Source organism: Arachis ipaensis, chromosome B02 (genome assembly GCF_000816755.2).
Source record: "Arachis ipaensis cultivar K30076 chromosome B02, Araip1.1, whole genome shotgun sequence".
Lineage (NCBI taxonomy): Eukaryota > Viridiplantae > Streptophyta > Magnoliopsida > Fabales > Fabaceae > Arachis > Arachis ipaensis.
Window position 1 is genome coordinate 78,606,934 of NC_029786.2, and position 21,077 is coordinate 78,628,010.

Genomic DNA, 21,077 nt, shown 5'->3' on the forward strand with positions numbered 1-21,077 from the left:
GAATAAAATAAACGGCTATTAAAAGTGATTTTTTCGGTAGGTATGTGTATTGATTCTTCGGGTAATGCTATTAGTGTCATTCATTTTTTTTGTTCAATAAGGTGACTATATAGCAATATATATAGGTATATACCTTAGCTTGAATGACTTATACATAACACACTTGACAAACCTAAATCTCACATTTTCTGCGAAGAATTCCAACTATGGAAGAATTCCAAGCGTACATCCAACTTTTTCTAATTTGGCTAATCTCCACAATTGTGATTCGAGCTATTCTCACAAGACACCGCAACAATGAAAAGGAGCATCATCAAAATCCACCAAGTCCACCATCACTACCCATCATTGGACACCTTCACTTAATCTCTTCATTACAACATCAAACCTTGCACAATCTCTCAGCCCGCTATGGACCTATCTTTCAAATCTTGCTCGGCTCATTTCCTTGTATAGTAGTTTCTGTGCCAGAAATTGCCAAAGAATTTCTCAAAACTCATGATTCTTCCTTCTCTGGCCGTTTCATCAAGTCGAGCGCAGAATATTATATAACTTATGGTTTAAAGGGGCTGGTACTCACCCCTTACGGAAGCTACTTCAAGTTCATGAAGAAGCTCTGCATGGCAGAGCTTCTTGGCAAAAGAACCCTAGACCAACTTCTTCCTTTAAGACGTGAAGAAATTCTGAGGTTCCTCAAAGTCTTGCAGAAGAAAGGGGAAGCTGGAGAAAAGGTTGATGTTAGTGGTGAAATCATTACTCTCACTAATAATGTCATTTCAAGAATGACAATGAGCGTAAGGTGTTGCGAAGAAGGAGGCGACGGTTTAGTTGACAGTGAAGAGATAAGAAAGATGGTGAAAGACATTATGGAGAATGCTGGAAAGTTTAATAATATTTCAGATTTTATTTGGTTATTTAAGAATTGGGACTTGCACGGGAAAAATAAGAGGGTTAAGGAGATTAGGAAGAGATTTGATTCAATGATAGAAAGAGTCATTAGGGAGCATGAATTGGCCAAGAAGAAAATGAAGGAAGAAGGAGATACAGGTGGGAGAGTGAAGGATCTACTTGATATTTTGTTGGACATACTTGAAGATAATAAGAAAATTGATGAGATACAATTAACTAAAGAGAATATCAAGGCTCTCATCTTGGTAAGAATATGACTCATCACACACACACATATACACATATTTATATGATAGAACCACTAACATTTTGAGTCATATTATTAGAAGTTCATCAACTATGAACAATCAATTGATAATTTAAGTCAGATTGGACACATATCTGTATATTCCTTTCATTGTTGTAGCATCGGTACGCCTTGAAATGTTCTCACGTATTTGTCTTTGTCTAAACTTTGTTCTTAGAAAAAATCACCAATATCAATTTTATTTAAAATAAAATAATTTAGTCCAATTTGTTGAAAGATATCCCAAGAAGAAAAGAAAAGTTTCTCTAAGAAAATTTTCTATTTTAAAATTTTGAATTTTATATATCGTTTATTAAAGTACGATGGCATACACTACCCTAACTTTCAATCCTAGTGGTTTGATTCATAGATATATTATTGTTATTAAACATGTAATATATATTATGTTATGTTAAAATTAAAATTGGAGAGAACACACAGTAATATCTCATTTATTGGTCTTGATAAGTATTGCGACGTATAGCTCCTCAAAATGTTTATATCTTATCTTGTATTACACCAATCATTTGATATATAATCTATAATATAAATGATCCACCTAACTAGGAGCTCTTAATGCTTCAAGTACACAATTACAAATATTTTAATATCATATTGATCATATCATCATATGTTACATATGCAGGACATATTTGTGGCAGGAACTGACACATCAGCTACAAACATCGAATGGGCTCTAGCAGAATTGATCAACAACCCGCATGTGATGGAAAAAGCAAGAAAAGAAATCGATTTAATAACTGCGAACAATAGATTAATACAAGAGTCGGATCTCACTAATCTTCCTTACTTACAAGCCATAGTTAAAGAAACACTAAGACTTCACCCTGTACTTCCACTTATAGCAAGACAATCAACCTCTGAGACCTCTGTTAATGTCTGTGGCTATGAAATTGCATCAAAGTCCTTATTATTTATTAATTTATGGTCTATGGGTAGAAACCCCAAGATTTGGGAGAATCCACTTGAGTTTAGGCCTGAGAGGTTCATTGATGATGAAAGACAATTATCAGATTTAAGGGGTCAAAATTTTCAATTATTACCATTTGGGACTGGAAGAAGAGTGTGTCCTGGAGCTTCACTAGCACTTCTAACTGTACCTGCTACTCTTGCTGCCATGATTCAATGCTTTGAATGGAAGGTTGATGGGAATGTTAGTATGGAAGAGCAACCTCACAGTGGCATCACACTTGCTAGGGCTCATCCTTTAATTTGTGTTCCTATACCTCGCTTTCGTCAATTGAGCTATCTTGGAGAAAATTAGTTATTTTCTATACATATACACACTAGTTTAAAAATAAAAACCATGCTGAATGGTGTAATAGGTAGCACTCCTCATTTCAATGATATGGTTGGGCATTGATCTATATAAATAGAAATGATGAACATCTTTCTGTTAGGTATTTACTTCAACTTTGAATGCTTTGATTTTATAACTAATAATATACAAGTAATATATTTGTCTTCACTTTTTTTCAACAGAAAATTTATCATGTTTCCACATGCTTAAATAGCATAATGGTCTAAAGTCGCAAAATCCATAGTCATTGGCCACTGTTTTGGGCTTTACGCCATGCTTTTATAACGGTCACTTATTCTGATGTGGCCATCCAATTCTCTGTGGCCATGCTTTTTGAAATTTATTGTGGTGCTATATTATTGATGTTGCTTCTAAAAGCCAAAAGCCTAGCGTATAATGTAGACTTTCGACTATGCTTATAAAGTAAGGAGGTTTTCTTATACATAAGGCCACACTTAAAAAGTACACCTTGTTAAACGGGACAACGCTTTATAAATGTTTTTCTTTTGTTGCCACATTTAAAACAAAATTTATGGCAAAAAATACAAACAAAGCCTACATACCCTAACGAAAACGTGGCATTTGAGTTTACAGTGGCAATGTGTAGCAGCATATCACTCACTATTTTTTGGATGAATCTTTATCTTATTTATTTATTTTGCTTCAATTTCACCTTTTACTTTCTTGAATTGCTTTTTCTTTTGCTATTATTTTGGATGGAGATAGTATTAGTCATAAGACTCGAAAAATTAATTAAAAAACATCAGGTTTAGTTTAATTGGCTAAAGTTTGAGTTAGAAAATCTGATAATAAAATTTGAATTTAAAAATTTATTCATAGTGAAAAATATAATTATTTAAAAAAAATCAATTTCTGTGTCAAAAATAATTGTATATGGTTAAGTTAATCTGACGCTGCCAATAAAAAAAAGTAAAAAGGAAAACGAATCAAAACTTATATATTTAAAAATTTTCTTAAATAGGTCAATAGATCAAAGGATAAAAATGTCTCTGGTGTGCGAAATCGTGATCATTCCTTTCTTGGTAACGGCGCTAAAAACTTAATACGCACGTTCATGTTCTTAATTCTGTTTCACAACTTCGTACAACTAACCAGCAAGTGCACTGGGTCGTCCAAGTAATAAACCTTACGTGAGTAAGGGTCGATCTCACGGAGATTGTCGGCTTGAAGCAAGCTATGGTCACCTTGTAAATCTCAGTCAGGCGGATTCAAATGTATTAAGAGATTATAGTGTACTAAAAGATAATTAAAATAGGATAGAGATACTTATGTAATTCATTGGTGAGAATTTCAGATAAGCGTATAGAGATGCTTTTGTCCCTCTGAACCTCTGCTTTCCTGCTGTCTTCATCCAATCCTTCCTACTCCTTTCCATGGCAAGCTTTATGTAGGGCATCATCGTTGTCAATGGCTACATCCCATCCTCTCAGTGAAAAAGGTCCAAATGCTCTGTCACGGCACGGCAAATCATCTGTCGGTTCTCGATCATACTGGAATAGGATTTACTATCCTTTTGCGTCTGTCACTATGCCCAGCATTCGCGAGTTTGAAGTTTGTCATAGCCATCCCTTCCCAGATCCTACTCGGAATACCACAGACAAGGTTTAGACTTTTCGGATCTCAAGAATGGCCATCCATGGGTTCTAACTTATACCACAAAGATTCTAATATCTCGGACTCGGTCCCCTGTATTAGATATCTAAGAGATATTCATTCTAGCTTGTTTGCATGTAGAACAGAAGTGTTTGTCAGGCACGCGTTCATAAGTGAGAATGATGATGAGCGTCACATAATCATCACATTCATCATACTCTTGGGTGCGAATGGATATCTTAGAAGCGGAATAAGTTGAATTGAATAGAAAAACAGTAGTACTTTGTATTAATTCATGAGGAACAGCAGAGCTCCACACCTTAATCTATGGTGTGTAGAAACTGTACCGTTGAAAATACATAAGTGATAAGTGTTCAGGCATGGCCGAATGGCCAGCCCCCATAAAGGTCTCAGTTAGCATAAAACTAATCAAAGAGAATGTAAATACAATAGTAAAAAGTCTTATTTAAACTAAACTAGTTACTAGGGTTTACAGAAATGAGTAAATGATTCAGAAATTCACTTCCGGAGATGAGGTTCAGAATGATTGGTATCTATAGGAACTCAGAGTTCAGATAGTGTTATTGATTTTCCTAGTTCAGTATGTTGATTCTTGAACACAGCTACTTTATGAGTCTTGGCCTTGGCCCTATGCACTTTGTTTTCCAGTATTACCACCGGATACATAAATGCCACAGACACATAATTGGGTGAACCTTTTCAGATTGTGACCCAGCTTTGCTAAAGTCCCCAATTAGAGGTGTCCAGGGTTCTTAAGCACACTCTTATTTTTGCTTTGGACCTTGACTTTAACCGCTCAGTCTCAAGTTTTCACTTGACACCTTCACGCCACAAGCACATGGTTAGGGACAGCTTGGTTTAGCCGCTTAGGCCAGGATTTTATTCCTTTAGGCCCTCCTATCCACTGATGCTCAAAGCCTTGGATCCTTTTTATTACCCTTGCCTTTTGGTTTTAAGGGCTATTGGTTTTTTCTGCTTGCTTTTTCTTTTTTTTTCGCTATTTTTTTTCTTTTTTTTTTCTTTCTGCAAGCTTTTGTATTCACTGCTTTTTCTTGCTTCAAGAATCATTTTTATAATTTTTCAGATTATCAAATAACATTTCTCCTTGTCATCATTCTTTCAAGAGCCAACATATTTAACATTCATAAACATCAACTTCAAAAAGACATATGCACTGTTCAAGCATTCATTCAGAAAATATAAAGTATTGTCACCACATCAATATAATTAAACTAAATTCAATGATAAATTCGAAACTCATGTACTTCTTGTTCTTTTGAATTAAAAACATTTTTCATTTAAGAGAGGTGATGGATTCATAGGACATTCATAGCTTTAAGGCATAGACACTTAAATACTAATGATCATGTAATGAAGACACAAACATAGATAAACATTTAACATAAAAAATGAAAAACAGAAAATTTAAGAACAAGGAATGAGTCCATCTTAGTGATGGTGGCGTTTTCTTCTTGAAGAACCAATGATATCCTTGAGCTCTTCTATGTCTCTTCCTTGTCTTTGTTGCTCCTCCCTCATTGCTCTTTGATCTTCTCTAATTTCATGGAGGATGATGGAGTACTCTTGATGTTCCACCCTTAGTTGTCCCATGTTGGAACTTAATTCTCCTATGGAGGTGTTGATTTGCTCCCAAAAATTCTGTGGCGGAAAGTGCATCCCTTGAGGTATCTCAGGGATTTCTTGGTGATGAGCTTCTTCATGCGTCTCTTGAGATCCATGAATAGGCTCTCTTGTTTGCTCCATCCTTTTCTTAGTGATGGGCTTGTCCTCATCAATGAGGATATCTCCCTCTATGTCAATCCCAGCCGAATTGCATAGACGGGAAATGAGGTGAGGGAAGGCCAACCTTGCCATAGTGGAAGACTTGTCAGCCACCTTGTAGAGTTCTTGAGGTATAATCTCATGAACTTCTACTTCCTCCCCAATCATGATACTATGGATCATGATGGCCCGGTCTATAGTAACTTCAGACCGGTTGCTAGTGGAAATGATTGAGCGTTGAATGAACTCCAACCATCCTCTAGCTACAGGCTTAAGGTCCAATCTTCTCAGCTGAACCGGTTTGCCTTTTGAGTCAATCTTCCATTGAGCTCCTTCTACACATATGTCCATGAGGACTTGGTTCAACCTTTGATCAAAGTTGACTCTTCTTGTGTAGGGGCGTGCGTTTTCTTCCATCATTGGTAGGTTGAACGTCAGCCTTACATTCTCCGGACTAAAATCTAAGTATTTCCCCCGAACCATGGTGAGCCAATGCTTTGGATTCGGGTTCACACTTTGATCATGGTTCCTAGTGATCTATGAGTTTGCATAGAACTCTTGAACCATTAGGATTCCGACTTGTTGAATGGGGTTGGTTAGGACTTCCCAACATCTTCTTTGGATCTCATGTCGGATCTCCGGATACTCATTTTTCTTGAGTTTGAAAGGGACCTCGGGGATCACCTTCTTCTTGGCCACAACATCATAGAAGTGGTCTTGATGGGCTTTGGAGATGAATCTTTCCATCTCCCATGACTCGGAGGTGGAAGCTTTTGTCTTCCCTTTCCCTTTTCTAGAGGTTTCTCCGGTCTTAGGTGCCATTAATGGTAATGGAAAAACAAAAAGCTTATGCTTTTACCACACCAAACTTAGAATATTGCTCGCCTTCGAGCAAGAGAAGAAAGAAAAGAAGAAGAAGAAGAGAAGATAAGGAGGAGAGTGAGGGGGAGGTGTATTCGGCCAAGATAGAGGGGATAGGGTTGTGTGGTGTGAAAATGAAGGAGGGATGGAGGGGTTTATATAGTGAGGGGAGAGGGAGTAGGTTCAGCCATAGTGGGTGGTTTTGGGTGGGAAAGTGATTTTAAATTTTGAAGGTAGGTGGGATTTTTGGGGAAGAGTGGATGGATGTGAGTGGTGGTAGTTGGTAATAGGGAAGAGAGATTGAGGTGATTGGTGAAGGGTTTTGGGGAAGGGTGTTTATTGGGAAGAGAGGATGAATGAGAAGAGGGGAGAATATGAGTGGAGGTAGGTGGGGATCCTGTGGGGTCCATAAATCCTGAAGTGATCCTGTGGGTCCACAGATCCTGAGGTGTCAAGAATTTACATCCCTGCACTAATTAGACATGCAAAATGCCTTTGCATGCATTTCTGGCGTTTAAACGCCAAAGTGATGCTTGTTCTGGGCATTCAACGCCCATGTGCCAGCTTCATGCTTGTTTCTGGCGTTCAGCGCCAGCTTTTCTCAGGGTGTATTCCTGGCGTTTAAACACCAGGATGTTGCTTGTTTTTGGCATTCAACGCCAGATTCATGCTCTGTTCTGGCGTTGAACGCCAGCCAGATGCTCCTTACTGGCGTTTAAACGCCAGTAAGTCCTTCCTCCAGGGTGTAATTTTTCTTCTACTATTTTTGATTCTGTTTTTAATTTTTGTATTTATTTTGTGACTCCACATGATCATGAACCTAATAAAATATAAAAGAAAAATAAAAATAAAAGTAAAATTAAATAAATAAAAATTGGGTTACCTCCCAACAAGCGCTTCTTTAATGTCAATAGCTTGACAGTGGGCTCTCACGGAGCCACACAGGTGATCAGGTCAATTTTATAGACTCCCAACACCAACTTAGAGTTTGGATGTGGGGATTCAACACCAAACTTAGAGTTTGGCTGGGGCCTCCCAACACCAAACTTAGAGTTTGATTGTGGGGGCTTTGTTTGACTTTGTATTGAGAGAAGCTTTTCATGCTTCCTCTCCATTGTTACAGAAGGATAGCTTTGGGCCTTAAACACAAGGTAGTCCCCCTTCAATCGAAGGACTAATTCTCCTCTGTTAACATCTATCACAACTCCTGCTGTGGCTAGGAAAGGTCTTCCAAAGATGATGGATTCATCCTCATCCTTCCCAGTGTCTAGGATTATGGAATCAGCAGGGATGTAAAGGCCTTCAACGTTTACTAGCACGTCCTCTACTTGTCCATAAGCCTGTTTTCTTGAGTTGTCTGCCATTTCTAATGAGATTCTGGCAGCTTGCACCTAAAACATTCTCAGTTTCTCCATTACAGAGAGTGGCATGAGGTTTATCCCTGACCCAAGGTCACACAGAGCCTTCTCAAAGGTCATGGTGCCTATGGTACAAGGTATTAAGAACTTTTCAGGATCCTGTTTCTTCTTAGGCAATGTCAGTTGATCCAGATCACTTAGTTCCTTGATGAGCAAGGGAGGTTCATCTTCCCAAGTCTCATTACCAAATAATTTGGCATTTAGCTTCATGATTGCACCAAGGTACTTGGCAACTTGCTCTTCAGTAATATCCTCATTCTCTTCAGAAGAAGAATACTCATCAGAGCTTATGAAGGGCATAAGGAGGTTTAATGGAATCTCTATGGTCTCCAGATGAGCCTCAGAGTCCTTTGGTTCCTCAAAGAGAAACTCCTTGTTGATCACTGGACATCCCAGGAGGTCTTCCTCACTGGGATTCACGTCCTCTTCCTCTTTTGTGGGTTCGGCCATGATTATTATATCAATGGCCTTGCACTCTCTCTTTGGATTCTCTTCTGTATTGCTTGGGAGAGTACTAGGAGGTGTTTCAGTAATTTTTTTACTCAGCTGGCCCACTTGTGCCTCCAAATTTCTTATGGAGGACCTTGTTTTACTCATGAAACTTAGAGTGGCCTTGGACAGATCAGAGACTAAGTTTGCTAAATTAGAGGTATTTTGTTCAGAGTTCTCTGTCTGTTGCTGAGAAGATGATGGAAAAGGCTTGCTATTACTGAGCCTGTTTCTTCCACCATTATTAAAGCCTTGTTGAGGCTTTTGTTGATCCTTCCATGAGAAATTTGGATGATTTCTCCATGATGAATTATAGGTGTTTCCATAAGGTTCACCCATGTAATTTACCTCTGCTATTGCAAGGTTATCAGGATCATAAGCTTCTTCTTCAGAAGATGCCTCTTTAGTACTGTTGGATGCATTTTGCCATCCATTCAGACTTTGGGAAATCATGTTGACTTGCTGAGTCAACACTTTGTTCTGAGCCAATATGGCATTCAGAGCATCAATTTCAAGAACTCTCTTCTTCTGAGGCGTCCCATTATTCACGTAATTTCTCTCAGAAGTATACATGAATTGATTATTTGCAACCATGTCAATAAGTTCTTGAGCTTCTGCAGGCGTTTTCTTTAGGTGAATGGATCCACTTGTAGAATGGTCCAGTGACATCTTGGAGAACTCAGACAGACCATAATAGAATATATCTAGAATGGTCCATTCTGAAAGCTTGTCAGGAGGACACCTTTTGGTCATCTGCTTGTATCTTTCCCAAGCTTCATAGAGGGATTCACCATCTTTTTGCTTGAAGGTCTGAACATCCACTCTAAGCTTGCTCAGCTTTTGAGGAGGAAAGAACTTAGCCAAGAAGGCCGTGACCAGCTTATCCCAAGAGTTCAGGCTATCTTTAGGTTATGAGTCCAACCATGTTCTAGCTCTGTCTCTTACAGCAAAAGGGAAAAGCATGAGCCTGTAGACTTTAGGATCTACTCCATTAGTCTTAACAGTCTCACAGATCTGCAGGAACTCAGTTAAAAACTAGTAGGGATCTTCTGATGGAAGTCCATGAAATTTGCAGTTCTGTTGCATTAGAGCAACTAATTGAGGTTTCAGCTCAAAATTGTTTGCTCCAATGGTGGGGATTGAGATGCTTCTTCCATCAAACTTGGAAGTAGGTGTAGTATAATCACCAAGCATCCTCCTTGCATTATTGTTGTTAGGTTCGGCTGCCATCCCCTTTTCTTGTTCGAAAATTTCAGTAAGGTTGTCTCTGGATTGTTGTAATTTAGCTTCTCTTAGTTTCCTCTTGAGAGTCCTTTCAGGTTCTGGATCAGCTTCAATAAGAATGCCTTTTTTCTTGTTCCTGCTCATATGAAAGAGAAGAGAACAAGAAAAGAAGGGGAATCCTCTATGTCACAATAAAGAGGTTCCTTATTGTTAGTAGAAGAAGAAAGGGAATAGGAGTGAAGAAGAATGGATAATCCAAACACAAGGGTGAGGATAGGAGCAGTGATTTGAGATGAGGGGAAGTGTTAGTAATTGAATAAATAAATAGAATAAGATGAGGAAGAGAAGAATTCGAAAATTTAAACAAATTAAAAAATTAAGGTTAAAATTCGAAAATTAAAATTGAAATTAAGTTAAATTAAAATTTAAAACAATTAATTAATTAAAAAGAATTTTTGAAAAAGAGGGAGGTATTTTTGAAAATTGGAGAGAGAAGAGTAGTTAGGTGGTTTTGAAAAAGATAAGAAATAAACAAAAAGTCAATTATTTAGTTGATTGAAAAAGATTTGAAAATCAATTTTGAAAAGATAAGAAGATAAGAAGTTGGAAAAGATATTTTAAAATCAAATTTTTTTTTGAAAAAGATAAAATTTTGAAAAAGATATGATATAAAGGATATGATAAAAAGATATAATTAAAAATATTTAATTTTTAAGATTAAAATTGATTACTTGACTAACAAGAAACTAAAAGATAAGATTCTAGAATATAAAGATTGAACCTTTCTTAACAAGAAAGTAACAAACTTCAAATTTTTGAACCAATCACATTACTTGTTAGTTAAGTTTCGAAAATTTTGAAATAAAATTAAGAAAAAGATTTTGAAAATAATTTTTGAAATTTTCGAAAATCATAAAAAAAATGAAAAAGATTTGATTTTTGAAAAAGTTTTGAAAAAGATAAGATTTTTAAAATTGAAATTTTGACTTTACTCATAAGAAATAGTTAAATTTTAAAAATTTTTGAAAAAGTCAACCCAAAATTTCGAAATTTTGAGAGAAAAAAAAGGACAAGATATATTTTTTTTATTTTTGAATTTTTTATGATGAGAGAGAAAAACATAAAAATGACCCAAAACATGAAAATTTTGGATCAAAACCAATGATGCATGCAAGAACACTATGAATGTCAAGATGAATACCAAGAACACTTTGAAGATCATGATGAACATCAAGAACATATTTTTGAAAAATTTTTTATGCAAAGAAAACTTGCAAGACACCAAACTTAGAAATCTTTAATGCTTAGACACCATGAATGCAAAAATGCACATGAAAAACAACCAAAGATACAAAAAAAAAAAACATCAAGATCAAACAAGAAGACTTACCAAGAACAACTTGAAGATCATGAAGATCACTATGAATGCATGAATTTTCGAAAAATACATAAATTTTTAGAAAAATGCAATTGACACCAAACTAAAAAATTGACTCAAGACTCAAACAGACAACATAAAATATTTTTGATTTTTATGATTTTATTATTTTTTTTTTTTTGGATTTTTTGTATATTTTTTCAAAAACATATAGGAAAAAGGAAGTAATGAATTCAAAGTCCTCAATCAAGATTCCAGGAATCATACCAGGTTAGTCTAAAGCTTGATGGCCAGCCAAGATTCAACATACCATTTTGAAACTTTAGAATTCATTCTTAAAAATTTAGAATGATTTTTGAAAACAAAAGGAATAATTTTTGAAAGATTTTTGAAAACATTTTGAAAGGAAAATTACCTAATCTGAGCAACAAGATAAACCGTCAGTTGTCCAAACTCGAACAATCCCCGGCAACGGCGCCAAAAACTTGGTGTGCGAAATCGTGATCATTCGTTCCTTGGCAACGGCGCCAAAAACTTGGTGTGCGAAATCGTGATGATTCCTTTCTTGGTAACAGCGCTAAAAACTCAATACGCACGTTCATGTTCTTAATTCTGTTTCACAACTTCGTACAACTAACCAGCAAGTGCACTGGGTCGTCCAAGTAATAAACCTTACGTGAGTAAGGGTCGATCCCACGGAGATTGTCGGCTTGAAGCAAGCTATGGTCACCTTGTAAATCTCAGTCAGGCGGATTCAAATGTATTAAGAGATTATAGTGTACTAAAAGATAATTAAAATAGGATAGAGATACTTATGTAATTCATTGGTGAGAATTTAGATAAGCGTATAGAGATGCTTTTGTCCCTCTGAACCTCTGCTTTCCTACTGTCTTCATCCAATCCTTCCTACTCCTTTCCATGGCAAGCTTTATGTAGGGCATCACCGTTGTCAATGGCTACATCCCATCCTCTCAGTGAAAAAGGTCCAAATGCTCTGTCACGGCACGGCTAATCATCTGTCGGTTCTCAATCATACTGGAATAGGATTTACTATCCTTTTGGGTCTGTCACTACGCCCAGCATTCGTGAGTTTGAAGTTCGTCACAGCCATCCCTTCCCAGATCCTACTCGGAATACCACAAACAAGGTTTAGACTTTCCGGATCTCAAGAATGGCCATCCATGGGTTCTAACTTATACCACGAAGATTCTAATATCTCGGACTCAGTCCCCTGTATTAGATATCTAAGAGATATTCATTCTAGCTTGTTTGCATATAGAACGGAAGTGTTTGACAGGCACGCGTTCATAAGTGAGAATGATGATGAGTGTCACATAATCATCACATTCATCATGCTCTTGGGTGCGAATGGATATCTTAGAAGCGGAATAAGTTGAATTGAATAGAAAAACAGTAGTACTTTGTATTAATTCATGAGGAACAGCAGAGCTCCACACCTTAATCTATGGTGTGTAGAAACTCTACCGTTGAAAATACATAAGTGATAAGTGTTCAGGCATGGCCGAATGGCCAGCCCCCATAAAGGTCTCAGTTAGCATAAAACTAATCAAAGAGAATGTAAATACAATAGTAAAAAGTCTTATTTAAACTAAACTAGTTACTAGGGTTACAGAAATGAGTAAATGATTCAGAAATTCACTTCCGGGAACCACTTGGTGTGTGCTTGGACTGAGCATTGAGCTTTACACGTGTAGAGGTCTTTCTTGGAGTTGAACGCCAGTTTGTAACCTGTTTCTGGCGTTTAACTCCACTTTGCAACCTGTTTCTGGCGTTTGACTCCAGAATGCAGCATGGAACTGGCGTTCAACGCCAGTTTACGTCATCTATCCTTAATCAAAGTATGGACTATTATATATTTCTGGAAAACCCTGGATGTCTACTTTCGAACGTAATTGGAAGCGCGCCATTTAAAGGGAGGTCAGAATCCAACAGCATCTGCAGTCCTTCTTCAACCTCTGAATCTGATTTTTGCTCAAGTCCCTCAATTTCAGCCAGAAAATATCTGAAATCACAGAAAAACACACAAACTCATAGTAAAGTACAGAAATGTGAATTTAGCATAAAAACTAATAAAAACATCCCTAAAAGTAACTAGATCCTACTAAAAATATACTAAAAACAATGCCAAAAAGCGTATAAATTATCCGCTCATTAGTCTCTCATCCACATAGTAAACCACGTATGCTTTATTTCCTTTCTTTTATATTCAATTCTTTTCGACAGAGAAGAAAGTTTACTGGTGCATGAATCCCCACACTTCGTACAACTGAACCAGCAAGTGCATTGGGTCGTCCAAGTAATACCTGAGTGAGTCAGGGTCGATCCCACGAGCATTGTGGTTTGAAGCAAGCTATGGTTATCTTGCAGATCTTAGTCAGGTGAGTAGGAGTTTTTTGGATTTGTGAGATCTAAACTAGGTTGATATGTTTAATTGCATAAAAGGAAATAAAGAAAAAGGGTAGTCAGAACTCAGAAGTAGTGTAAACTATGATAGGAAGGTGGTTAAGGATTGAAGATGCTTTGTCCTTCTAGATTAACTCTGGTATTATTGTCTTCTTCAATTGTGAATGATTTCCTCTATGGAAGGCTGTATGTGATTAACGCTGGTTTGAGCAGCCGTCAATACTCCTCCAGATCTGAACCGCAGGGTTAGTACGAATCCAGTCTGATTGAAAGTGAAGCTCCTGTAGTTCATTCTCTTTTGTGATCCTACTCAAAATGCCACAGACAATGTCAGATCTTCCAAATCAGAGGATGCTATTCCTTTGGGTTCTAGCCTCTACTACAGAGACCCTAATCTCCCCATACTTTGGCTGAACTAGTGTCTCGAGAAGTCCCCAACGAAGTCATGGATTAGCCGTCTAAGAGATGTATAATCAAGCTGGTGGTTCATCATTGTCCGATGAAAGACACACTCTGAACCCATGTAGAATGTGATAACCTTATGCCAATTCAATTGCATTCATATTGATTAAGAACGAAGATATATCTTAGAATAGATAATCAAACACGAATTGAGAAAGAACAGTAATACTTTTATTAATCCATAAAACTCAGCAGGGCTCCATCCCTCAACCTAGGAGATTTAGAAACTCATACTGATAGAAAATACAATATGAAAAACGAAATATGGCAGATCTTCCTTTATGAGAGGTGTAAAAGTTCTTTAAATACTAAACTAATGACTAAGGATTACATAAGAAAGGGTAAAATAGTCTTTTAGTGCTAAAATCCACTTTTGGGGCCCACTTGGTGAGTGTTTGGGATGAGCTTTGATGAGATCCATGTGCTAGGAGGCCTTTAGAGCATTGAACGCTGGCTAGGAGGTCCTCTTTGGGCGTTTGGATGCTAGTCTCCTGCTTTGGGCGCTGGACGCCAGTTTTAGGCCTTCAATTCTGAAGCAAAGTATGGACTATTATACATTGCTGAAACGCTCTGAAAGTCAGCTTTCTATAGCCATTGAGAATGCTCCATTTGGACTTCTGTAGCTCCAGAAAATCTCTTTCGAGTGCAAGGAGGTCATATCTGGACAGCATCTGCAGTGCTTTCTCTGTCTCTGAATCAGACTTTTGCTCCAGCTCCTCAATTTCAGTTAGAAAATACTTGAAATTGCATAAAAACAAACAAACCCAAAGTAGAATCCAAAAATGTAAATTTTACACTAAAACCTATGAAAACTTAATAAAACTTAAACAAAACATGCTAAAAACTATATGAAAATGATGCCAAAATGCGTATAAAATATCCGCTCATCACAACACCAAATTTAAACTGTTGCTTGTCCCCAAGCAACTAAAAACAAAGTAGGATAAAAAGAAGAGTAAGATACAATAAATCTCAGAGTTTTCAATGAAGCTCAGTTTTAATTAGATGAACGGGACTTAGTAGCTTTTTGCTTCTGAATAGTTTTGGCATCTCACTATCCATTGAAACTCAGAAATGTTGGTCTCTTTAGGAACATAGGATCCAGATGATATTATTGACTCTCCTAGTTCAGTTCATTTTTATTATTGAACACAGCTTTCAGAGTCTTAGCCGTGACCCTAAGCACTTTGTTTTCCAGTATTACCACTGAATACATAAATGCCACAGACACTTTAACTAGGTGAACCCCTTAGGATTGCGATTCAGCTTTGCTAGAATCCCCAGATAGAGGTGTCCAGAGTTTTTAAGCACACTCTTAGGATCTTTGGATCCTTTTACCCTTGCCTTTTGATTTAAAGGGTTATTGGCTTTTTGCTCTTGTCTTTTGGTTTAAAGAGCTATTGGCTTTTTCTGCTTTTTATTTATTATTTTTTTTTCATTTTTTTTGCATGCATATGCATATATATATATTCTTTTGCAACATGATTTTTCTTTTTCTTTTTGCTACTTTTTCTTGCTTCAAGAATCAATTTTTGAATTTTTCAGATTACCAATAATACTTTTCCTTTTTCATCATTCTCTCAAGAGCCAACATTTTAAAATTTCAACTTCAAATATGCACTGTTTATTCATACATTCAGAAAACTAAAGCAATGCTACCACATCAAAATAATTGAACTATTTTTATTATAACTTGAAATTTATGTATCTCTCAATTCTTTTCAATTAAAATTTTCTTTTAAGCAAGGTGAGAGACATATGGAATATTTTATAACTTTAAGACATAGATAGAAATGATCATGCAATAAGAACAAGAGAACAGACAATACAACATAATAATAAAAAAAAGAAAAAATGACATAAGGAGAGGGGATTAAGAGAACGAATCCACCTTAATGGTGGCGGCTAGTGCTCCTCCTTGAGGATCCAATGTAATGCTTGATCTCTTCAATGTCACTCCTTTGTCATTGTTGTTCTTCCCTCATAGCCCTTAGGTCTTCTCTAATTTCATTGAGGATGGTGGAATGCTCTTGATGCTCCATCCTCAACTGATTCATGTTAGAGCTCAATTCTCCCATGAAAGTATGTCATTGATCCCAATAGCTTTGAGGGAAAAAATACATCCCTTGAGGCATCTCAGGGATCTCATGCTGAGGCGGTTGCACAAGCTCATGTGCATGCTCTCTAGTTTGCTCCATCCTCTTCTTAGTGATGGGCTTGTCCTCCTCAATGGAGATTTCTCCCTCTATGACAATTCCAGCTGAATTGCATAGATGACAGATGAGATATGAAAATTCCAACCTTGCTTTGGTGGAAGACTTCTCAGCTATCTTGTACAATTCTTGAGGGATCACCTCATCTAGTTTGCTCCATCCTCTTCTTAGTGATGGGCTTGTCCTCCTCAATGGAGATTTCTCCCTCTATTACAATTCCAGCTGAATTGCATAGATGATAGATGAGGTATGAAAATGCCAACCTTGCTTTGGTGGAAGACTTCTCAGCTATCTTGTACAATTCTTGAGGGATCACCTCATGTACTTTCACCTCACTTCCAATCATGATGCAATGGATCATGATGGATCTTTTAATAGTCACTTTTAACCGGTTGTTAGTGGGGATGATAGAGCGTTAGATGAATTCCAACCATCCTCTAGCTATGGGCTTAAGGTCAAGCCTTCTTAGTTGAATGGGCTTGCCTTGGGAATCCCTTCTCCACTGTGCTCCTTCCATACAAATGTCTAAGAGCACTTGATCCAGACTTTAATCAAAGTTGACTCTTCTAGTGTAAGGATGTGGGTCTCCTTGCATCAAGGGCAAGTTAAATGCCAACCTCACACTTTCTGGGCTAAAATCTAAGATTCTCTCTCGGACCATGGTACTCCAATTCTTGGGATTTGGGTTCACACTAATGTCATGGTTTTTTGTGACCCATGCATTAGCATAGAACTCTTGCACCATTAAGATTCCAACCTCTTGGATGGGATTGGTTAGGACTTCCCAACTTCTTCTCTGGATCTCTCTTCGGATTTTAGGATACTCATTCTTCTTGAGCCTAAAAAGGACCTCAGAGATCACCTTCTTCTCAGCCACTACTTCGTAGAAGTGGTCTTGGTGGGCTTTGGTGATGAATCTTTCCATCTTCCAAGATTCGGAGGTGGCGGCTACTACCTTTCCTTTCCTCTTTCTAGAGGATTCTCCAACCTTGGGTGCCATAAGTGGTAATGGAAAGCAAAAAGCAACACTTTTCCCACACAAAACTTAAAAGCTTTGCTCGTCCTCGAGCAAAAAATAAAGAAAAGAGAAGAATAGAGTAGAAGAAGAACAAAATAGAAGGAGAAGGAGGGAGACGGCAATTCGACCAAGGGAATATTGATGTGTATGAGAAGTGTGTGTATGAAGGGTTATGAAGAGGGGTATTTATAAGAGTGGGCTAGGGTTGGGTTCAGTCATGGGTGGGGTAAATGGGAGGGAAATTTGATTTTGAAGTGGGTAGGGGTTGGTGGAAGTTAGGATGGATTTGGAGAAACGATATGGATGTGATTGAGCTATGGTTTATAGGGAAGAGTGTATGGGAAAGTGTGAAAGAAAGAAGGAAGAAGTGGGTAGGTAAAGATGCTGTGGGACCCACTGGTTCTGAGAGGCTAGAAAATTCAGATTCTCTGCCCTTTGCATTGGCGTTGAACGCCCAGGGTCTGCTCCCTGGCTGGCGTTCAAAGCCAGCAACACTCCATCCAAAGTGTTCTGTTTTCACTGATAAATTTTTTTGTCTCTGTTCTGACTGCTGCACATGATCATGAACCTAAATAAATAAATTAAAGAAAAAACAAAATTAAGGAAAATAAAAATAATTAATTAAGGTTGGGTTGCCTCCCAACAAGTACTTCTTTAACGTCATTAGCTTGACGGTTAGCTCCTTACGGAGGTGAGTATGGGCTCAGAATTTCTTCCCTTACAGTGAACTTTCTTCCTGTCTTCTCATGAATGAGCTCCACATGCTCTAGAGACAGGACACGACTCACTGTATGTTGTATGACTGGTTTCTTGGTGAAGATAACTCTCATGCCAGGTGAGAGGCCTTCAATGGGAACTTTCTTGTCCCTCCAGCCTTTAGGTACTTTCTTCCTAGTACCCTTGTTCTCAGTACTTATTAATGGCTGCCCAACACCAAACTTAGAATTGATGTTTGGGGGCTTAGTAAAGCTCTACACTGAAAGAGATGGTTGGAACACTAAGTGTTGCACAGTTATCTCAGAGGGAGAGTTGGGGTGAGGCATCTTGAACAAGATGTGATCCTCCCCTAGTTGTAGAATCAATTCTCCCTTAGCTACATCAATGATAGCATTGGCAGTTGCTAGGAAAGGTCTTCCAAGGATGATGGATTCATCCTCATCTTCCCCAGTATCCAAAACTATGAAATTTGCAGGGATGTAGTGGTCTTCAACCTTTACCAAGACATCCTCTACTAAGCCATATGGCTTCTTCATTGACTTGTCTACCATCTCTAGTGAGATGTTTGCAGCTTGTACCTCAAAGATTCCCAACTTCTTCATTATAGAGAGTGGCATGAGGTTTATGCTTGACCCTAGGTCACACAGAGCCTTCTCAAAGGTCATGGTGCCTATGGTGCAAGGAATCAGGAAGCGTCCAGGATCTAGAAGCTTCTGAGGTAGCTTTTTGCTGAACCAAAGCATTGAGTTCTTTAGAAAGCACTGGAGGTTCTTCCTCCAAAGGCTTCGTACTAAATAACTTGGCATTTAGCTTCATGAGAGCTCCTAGGTACCGAGCAACTTGCTATTCCCTAGTGTCTTCATCCTTATCAGAGGATGAGTGTTCATCAGAACTCATGCACTGTAGAAGTGCATGCAAAGGAACCTCTATGGTCTCTATATGAGCCTTGGCTTCATTTAGTTCTTCGGTAGGGATTTCTTGAGTAGGTATTGAGCACTCAGAGGGTGTACATTTACTGGCGTTCAATGCCAGCTCTGATAGCTCTTTTGGTGTTGAACGCCCATGCTGTATATCCTATTGGTGTTAAACGCCAGTTCCCTTACCATTTTGGGCGTTGAACTCCCAGCAGGGATGTCCTGGATGGCGTTCAACACTAGCTTCCCTGCCTGTTGGGGCGTTGAATGCCCAGTGAGGGCTTCTCCACTAGCGTTCAGCGCTAGCTCTAGTGCCAGGCTGGGCGTTGAACGCCCAGTGATATCTTCCTCATTGGCGTTTAATGCCTTCCCAGTCTCTCCAGATTCGGCCTCAGCCTCAGTGGTGATGGCCTTGCACTCTTCTTTTGGGTTCACTTCAGTGTTACTAGGAAGAGTGTCAGGAGGGATCTCAAGGATCCTCTTGCTCAATTGACCAACTCGTATCTCCAAATTTCTGATGGAGGATCTTGTTTTAGTTATGAAACTATAAGTGGTCTTAGAGAGGCTGGAGACTAGAATGGCTAAGTCAGAAAGGATCTGCTTAGAAGTCTCCATATTCCCTTGAGAAGGTGGGAATGGTGGCCTGTTGGTGAACCTATTCTGGTTCCTTCCACCTTGATTATTATTAAAGCCTTGCTGAGGCTTTTGTTGATCCTTCTATGATAGGTTAGGATGATTCCTCCATGAAGGGTTGTAGGTGTTTTCATAGGGTTTTCCCATGAATTCACCTCTTTCATGGTAGATTAATCAGGATCATAGGCTTCTATTTCAGAAGAAGCTTCCTGAGTGCTGCCAACTGCAGCTTGCATTCCAATTAAATGCTGAGAGATCATATTGACCTGCTGGGTCAGGATCTTGTTCTGATGGATATTGTTATTTTTCCAACCCCTAGGCCTCTTCTTTTTAGGGCTTTCCTCCTTGGTGGATGGTGTCCATCCAACACCAAACTTTTGTTTAGTCTTAGGAGGGATTGAATTTGTTTCAATCAAGGGGAGAGTCTTGAATGCTGAACCCTTTATGCAAGTGCCTCCCTTGAGAGCCCTCTTTTTAGAATTGCTGCCTTTTAGACAGGCCACATAGGGGGTTTTCTTCTCTAATACCTCTACAAAAGAGATATTTAGTTGTAGCTTCTTGGGAGCTGCTAAGAGATGAGTCAGTTGCTCATCTTCGAGCTCTCTCTAGATGCCAATGAGAAGTGGCTCTTGAGGCTCTTTCACCTCTGTAGGGGCGTGCTCACTGGCATTCTGAGGCTCCTCCTGGTCCTTGATTTCCTTAAGTCCCTCAGTAGAATGCTCCCGAGGTTCGGCCTCCTTGGTGAAGACTACTGTCCCACCTTCTTTTAAGGTCTCCATGTCTAGAACTTCTGTCCTAGTTGGGGTCTGAACATCTTTTGCTAACTTAGCCAATCTTTGTGAGGGAGAGAACCTTTTCAGAAATTCGGTAACAACCTAATCCCAGGTGTTCATACTTCCTCTGGGTACCATATACCACCAATCTTTTGCTTGATCTTTCAGAGCAAATGGGAATAGTTTTAGCCTGTGGAATTCAGGGTCCATTCCATTGGTCTCTGCAGTATCACAGAGCTGCAGGAAGTTAGTGATGAACCTACTGGGGTCTTCCTGTGGGTGTCCGTGAAACTAGAACTTTTGCAACACTAAGGTGATCAGTTGTGGGTTGAGCTCAAAACTGCTTGCTCTAATAGGAGGTATGGAGATACTTCTTCCATACTGGTCAGAAGTTGGTGCAATGAAGTCACCAAGAACTTTCCTTACATCTCCTCCATTGTTAGGTTCGACTGCCATGTCTGTATTTCTTGTTTCTTGTTCAAATAACTCTGTGAGGTTCCCTCCGAAGTGTTGTGCTCTAACTTGTTGTAGGATCCTCCTTAAAGTCCTCTCAAGTTCAGGATCAAGATTAAAGAGATGTTTTTTATCCCTGTTCCTGGTCATAAACAAGAAAACACAGA

At 38.4% G+C, this 21,077-nt stretch overlaps 1 protein-coding gene across 1 annotated transcript; it reads left to right on the forward strand.

Annotated features, from left to right (window-relative positions):
* Positions 170-2,635, forward strand: LOC107627425 (cytochrome P450 93A2-like). Its single transcript, XM_016330257.2, has 2 exons — positions 170-1,154; positions 1,842-2,635. The coding sequence occupies exons 1-2, from the start codon at positions 207-209 to the stop codon at positions 2,478-2,480; spliced, it is 1,587 nt and encodes a 528-aa protein (XP_016185743.1). The 5' UTR covers positions 170-206; the 3' UTR covers positions 2,481-2,635.

Excerpts from the sequence above, each read along its gene's own strand:
- LOC107627425 (XM_016330257.2), top strand. The coding sequence starts at position 207 with ATGGAAGAATTCCAAGCGTACATCCAACTTTTTCTAATTTGGCTAATC. Across the intron at positions 1,155-1,841 it reads ATATCAAGGCTCTCATCTTG|GACATATTTGTGGCAGGAAC; the intron begins GTAAGAATATGA and ends TTACATATGCAG.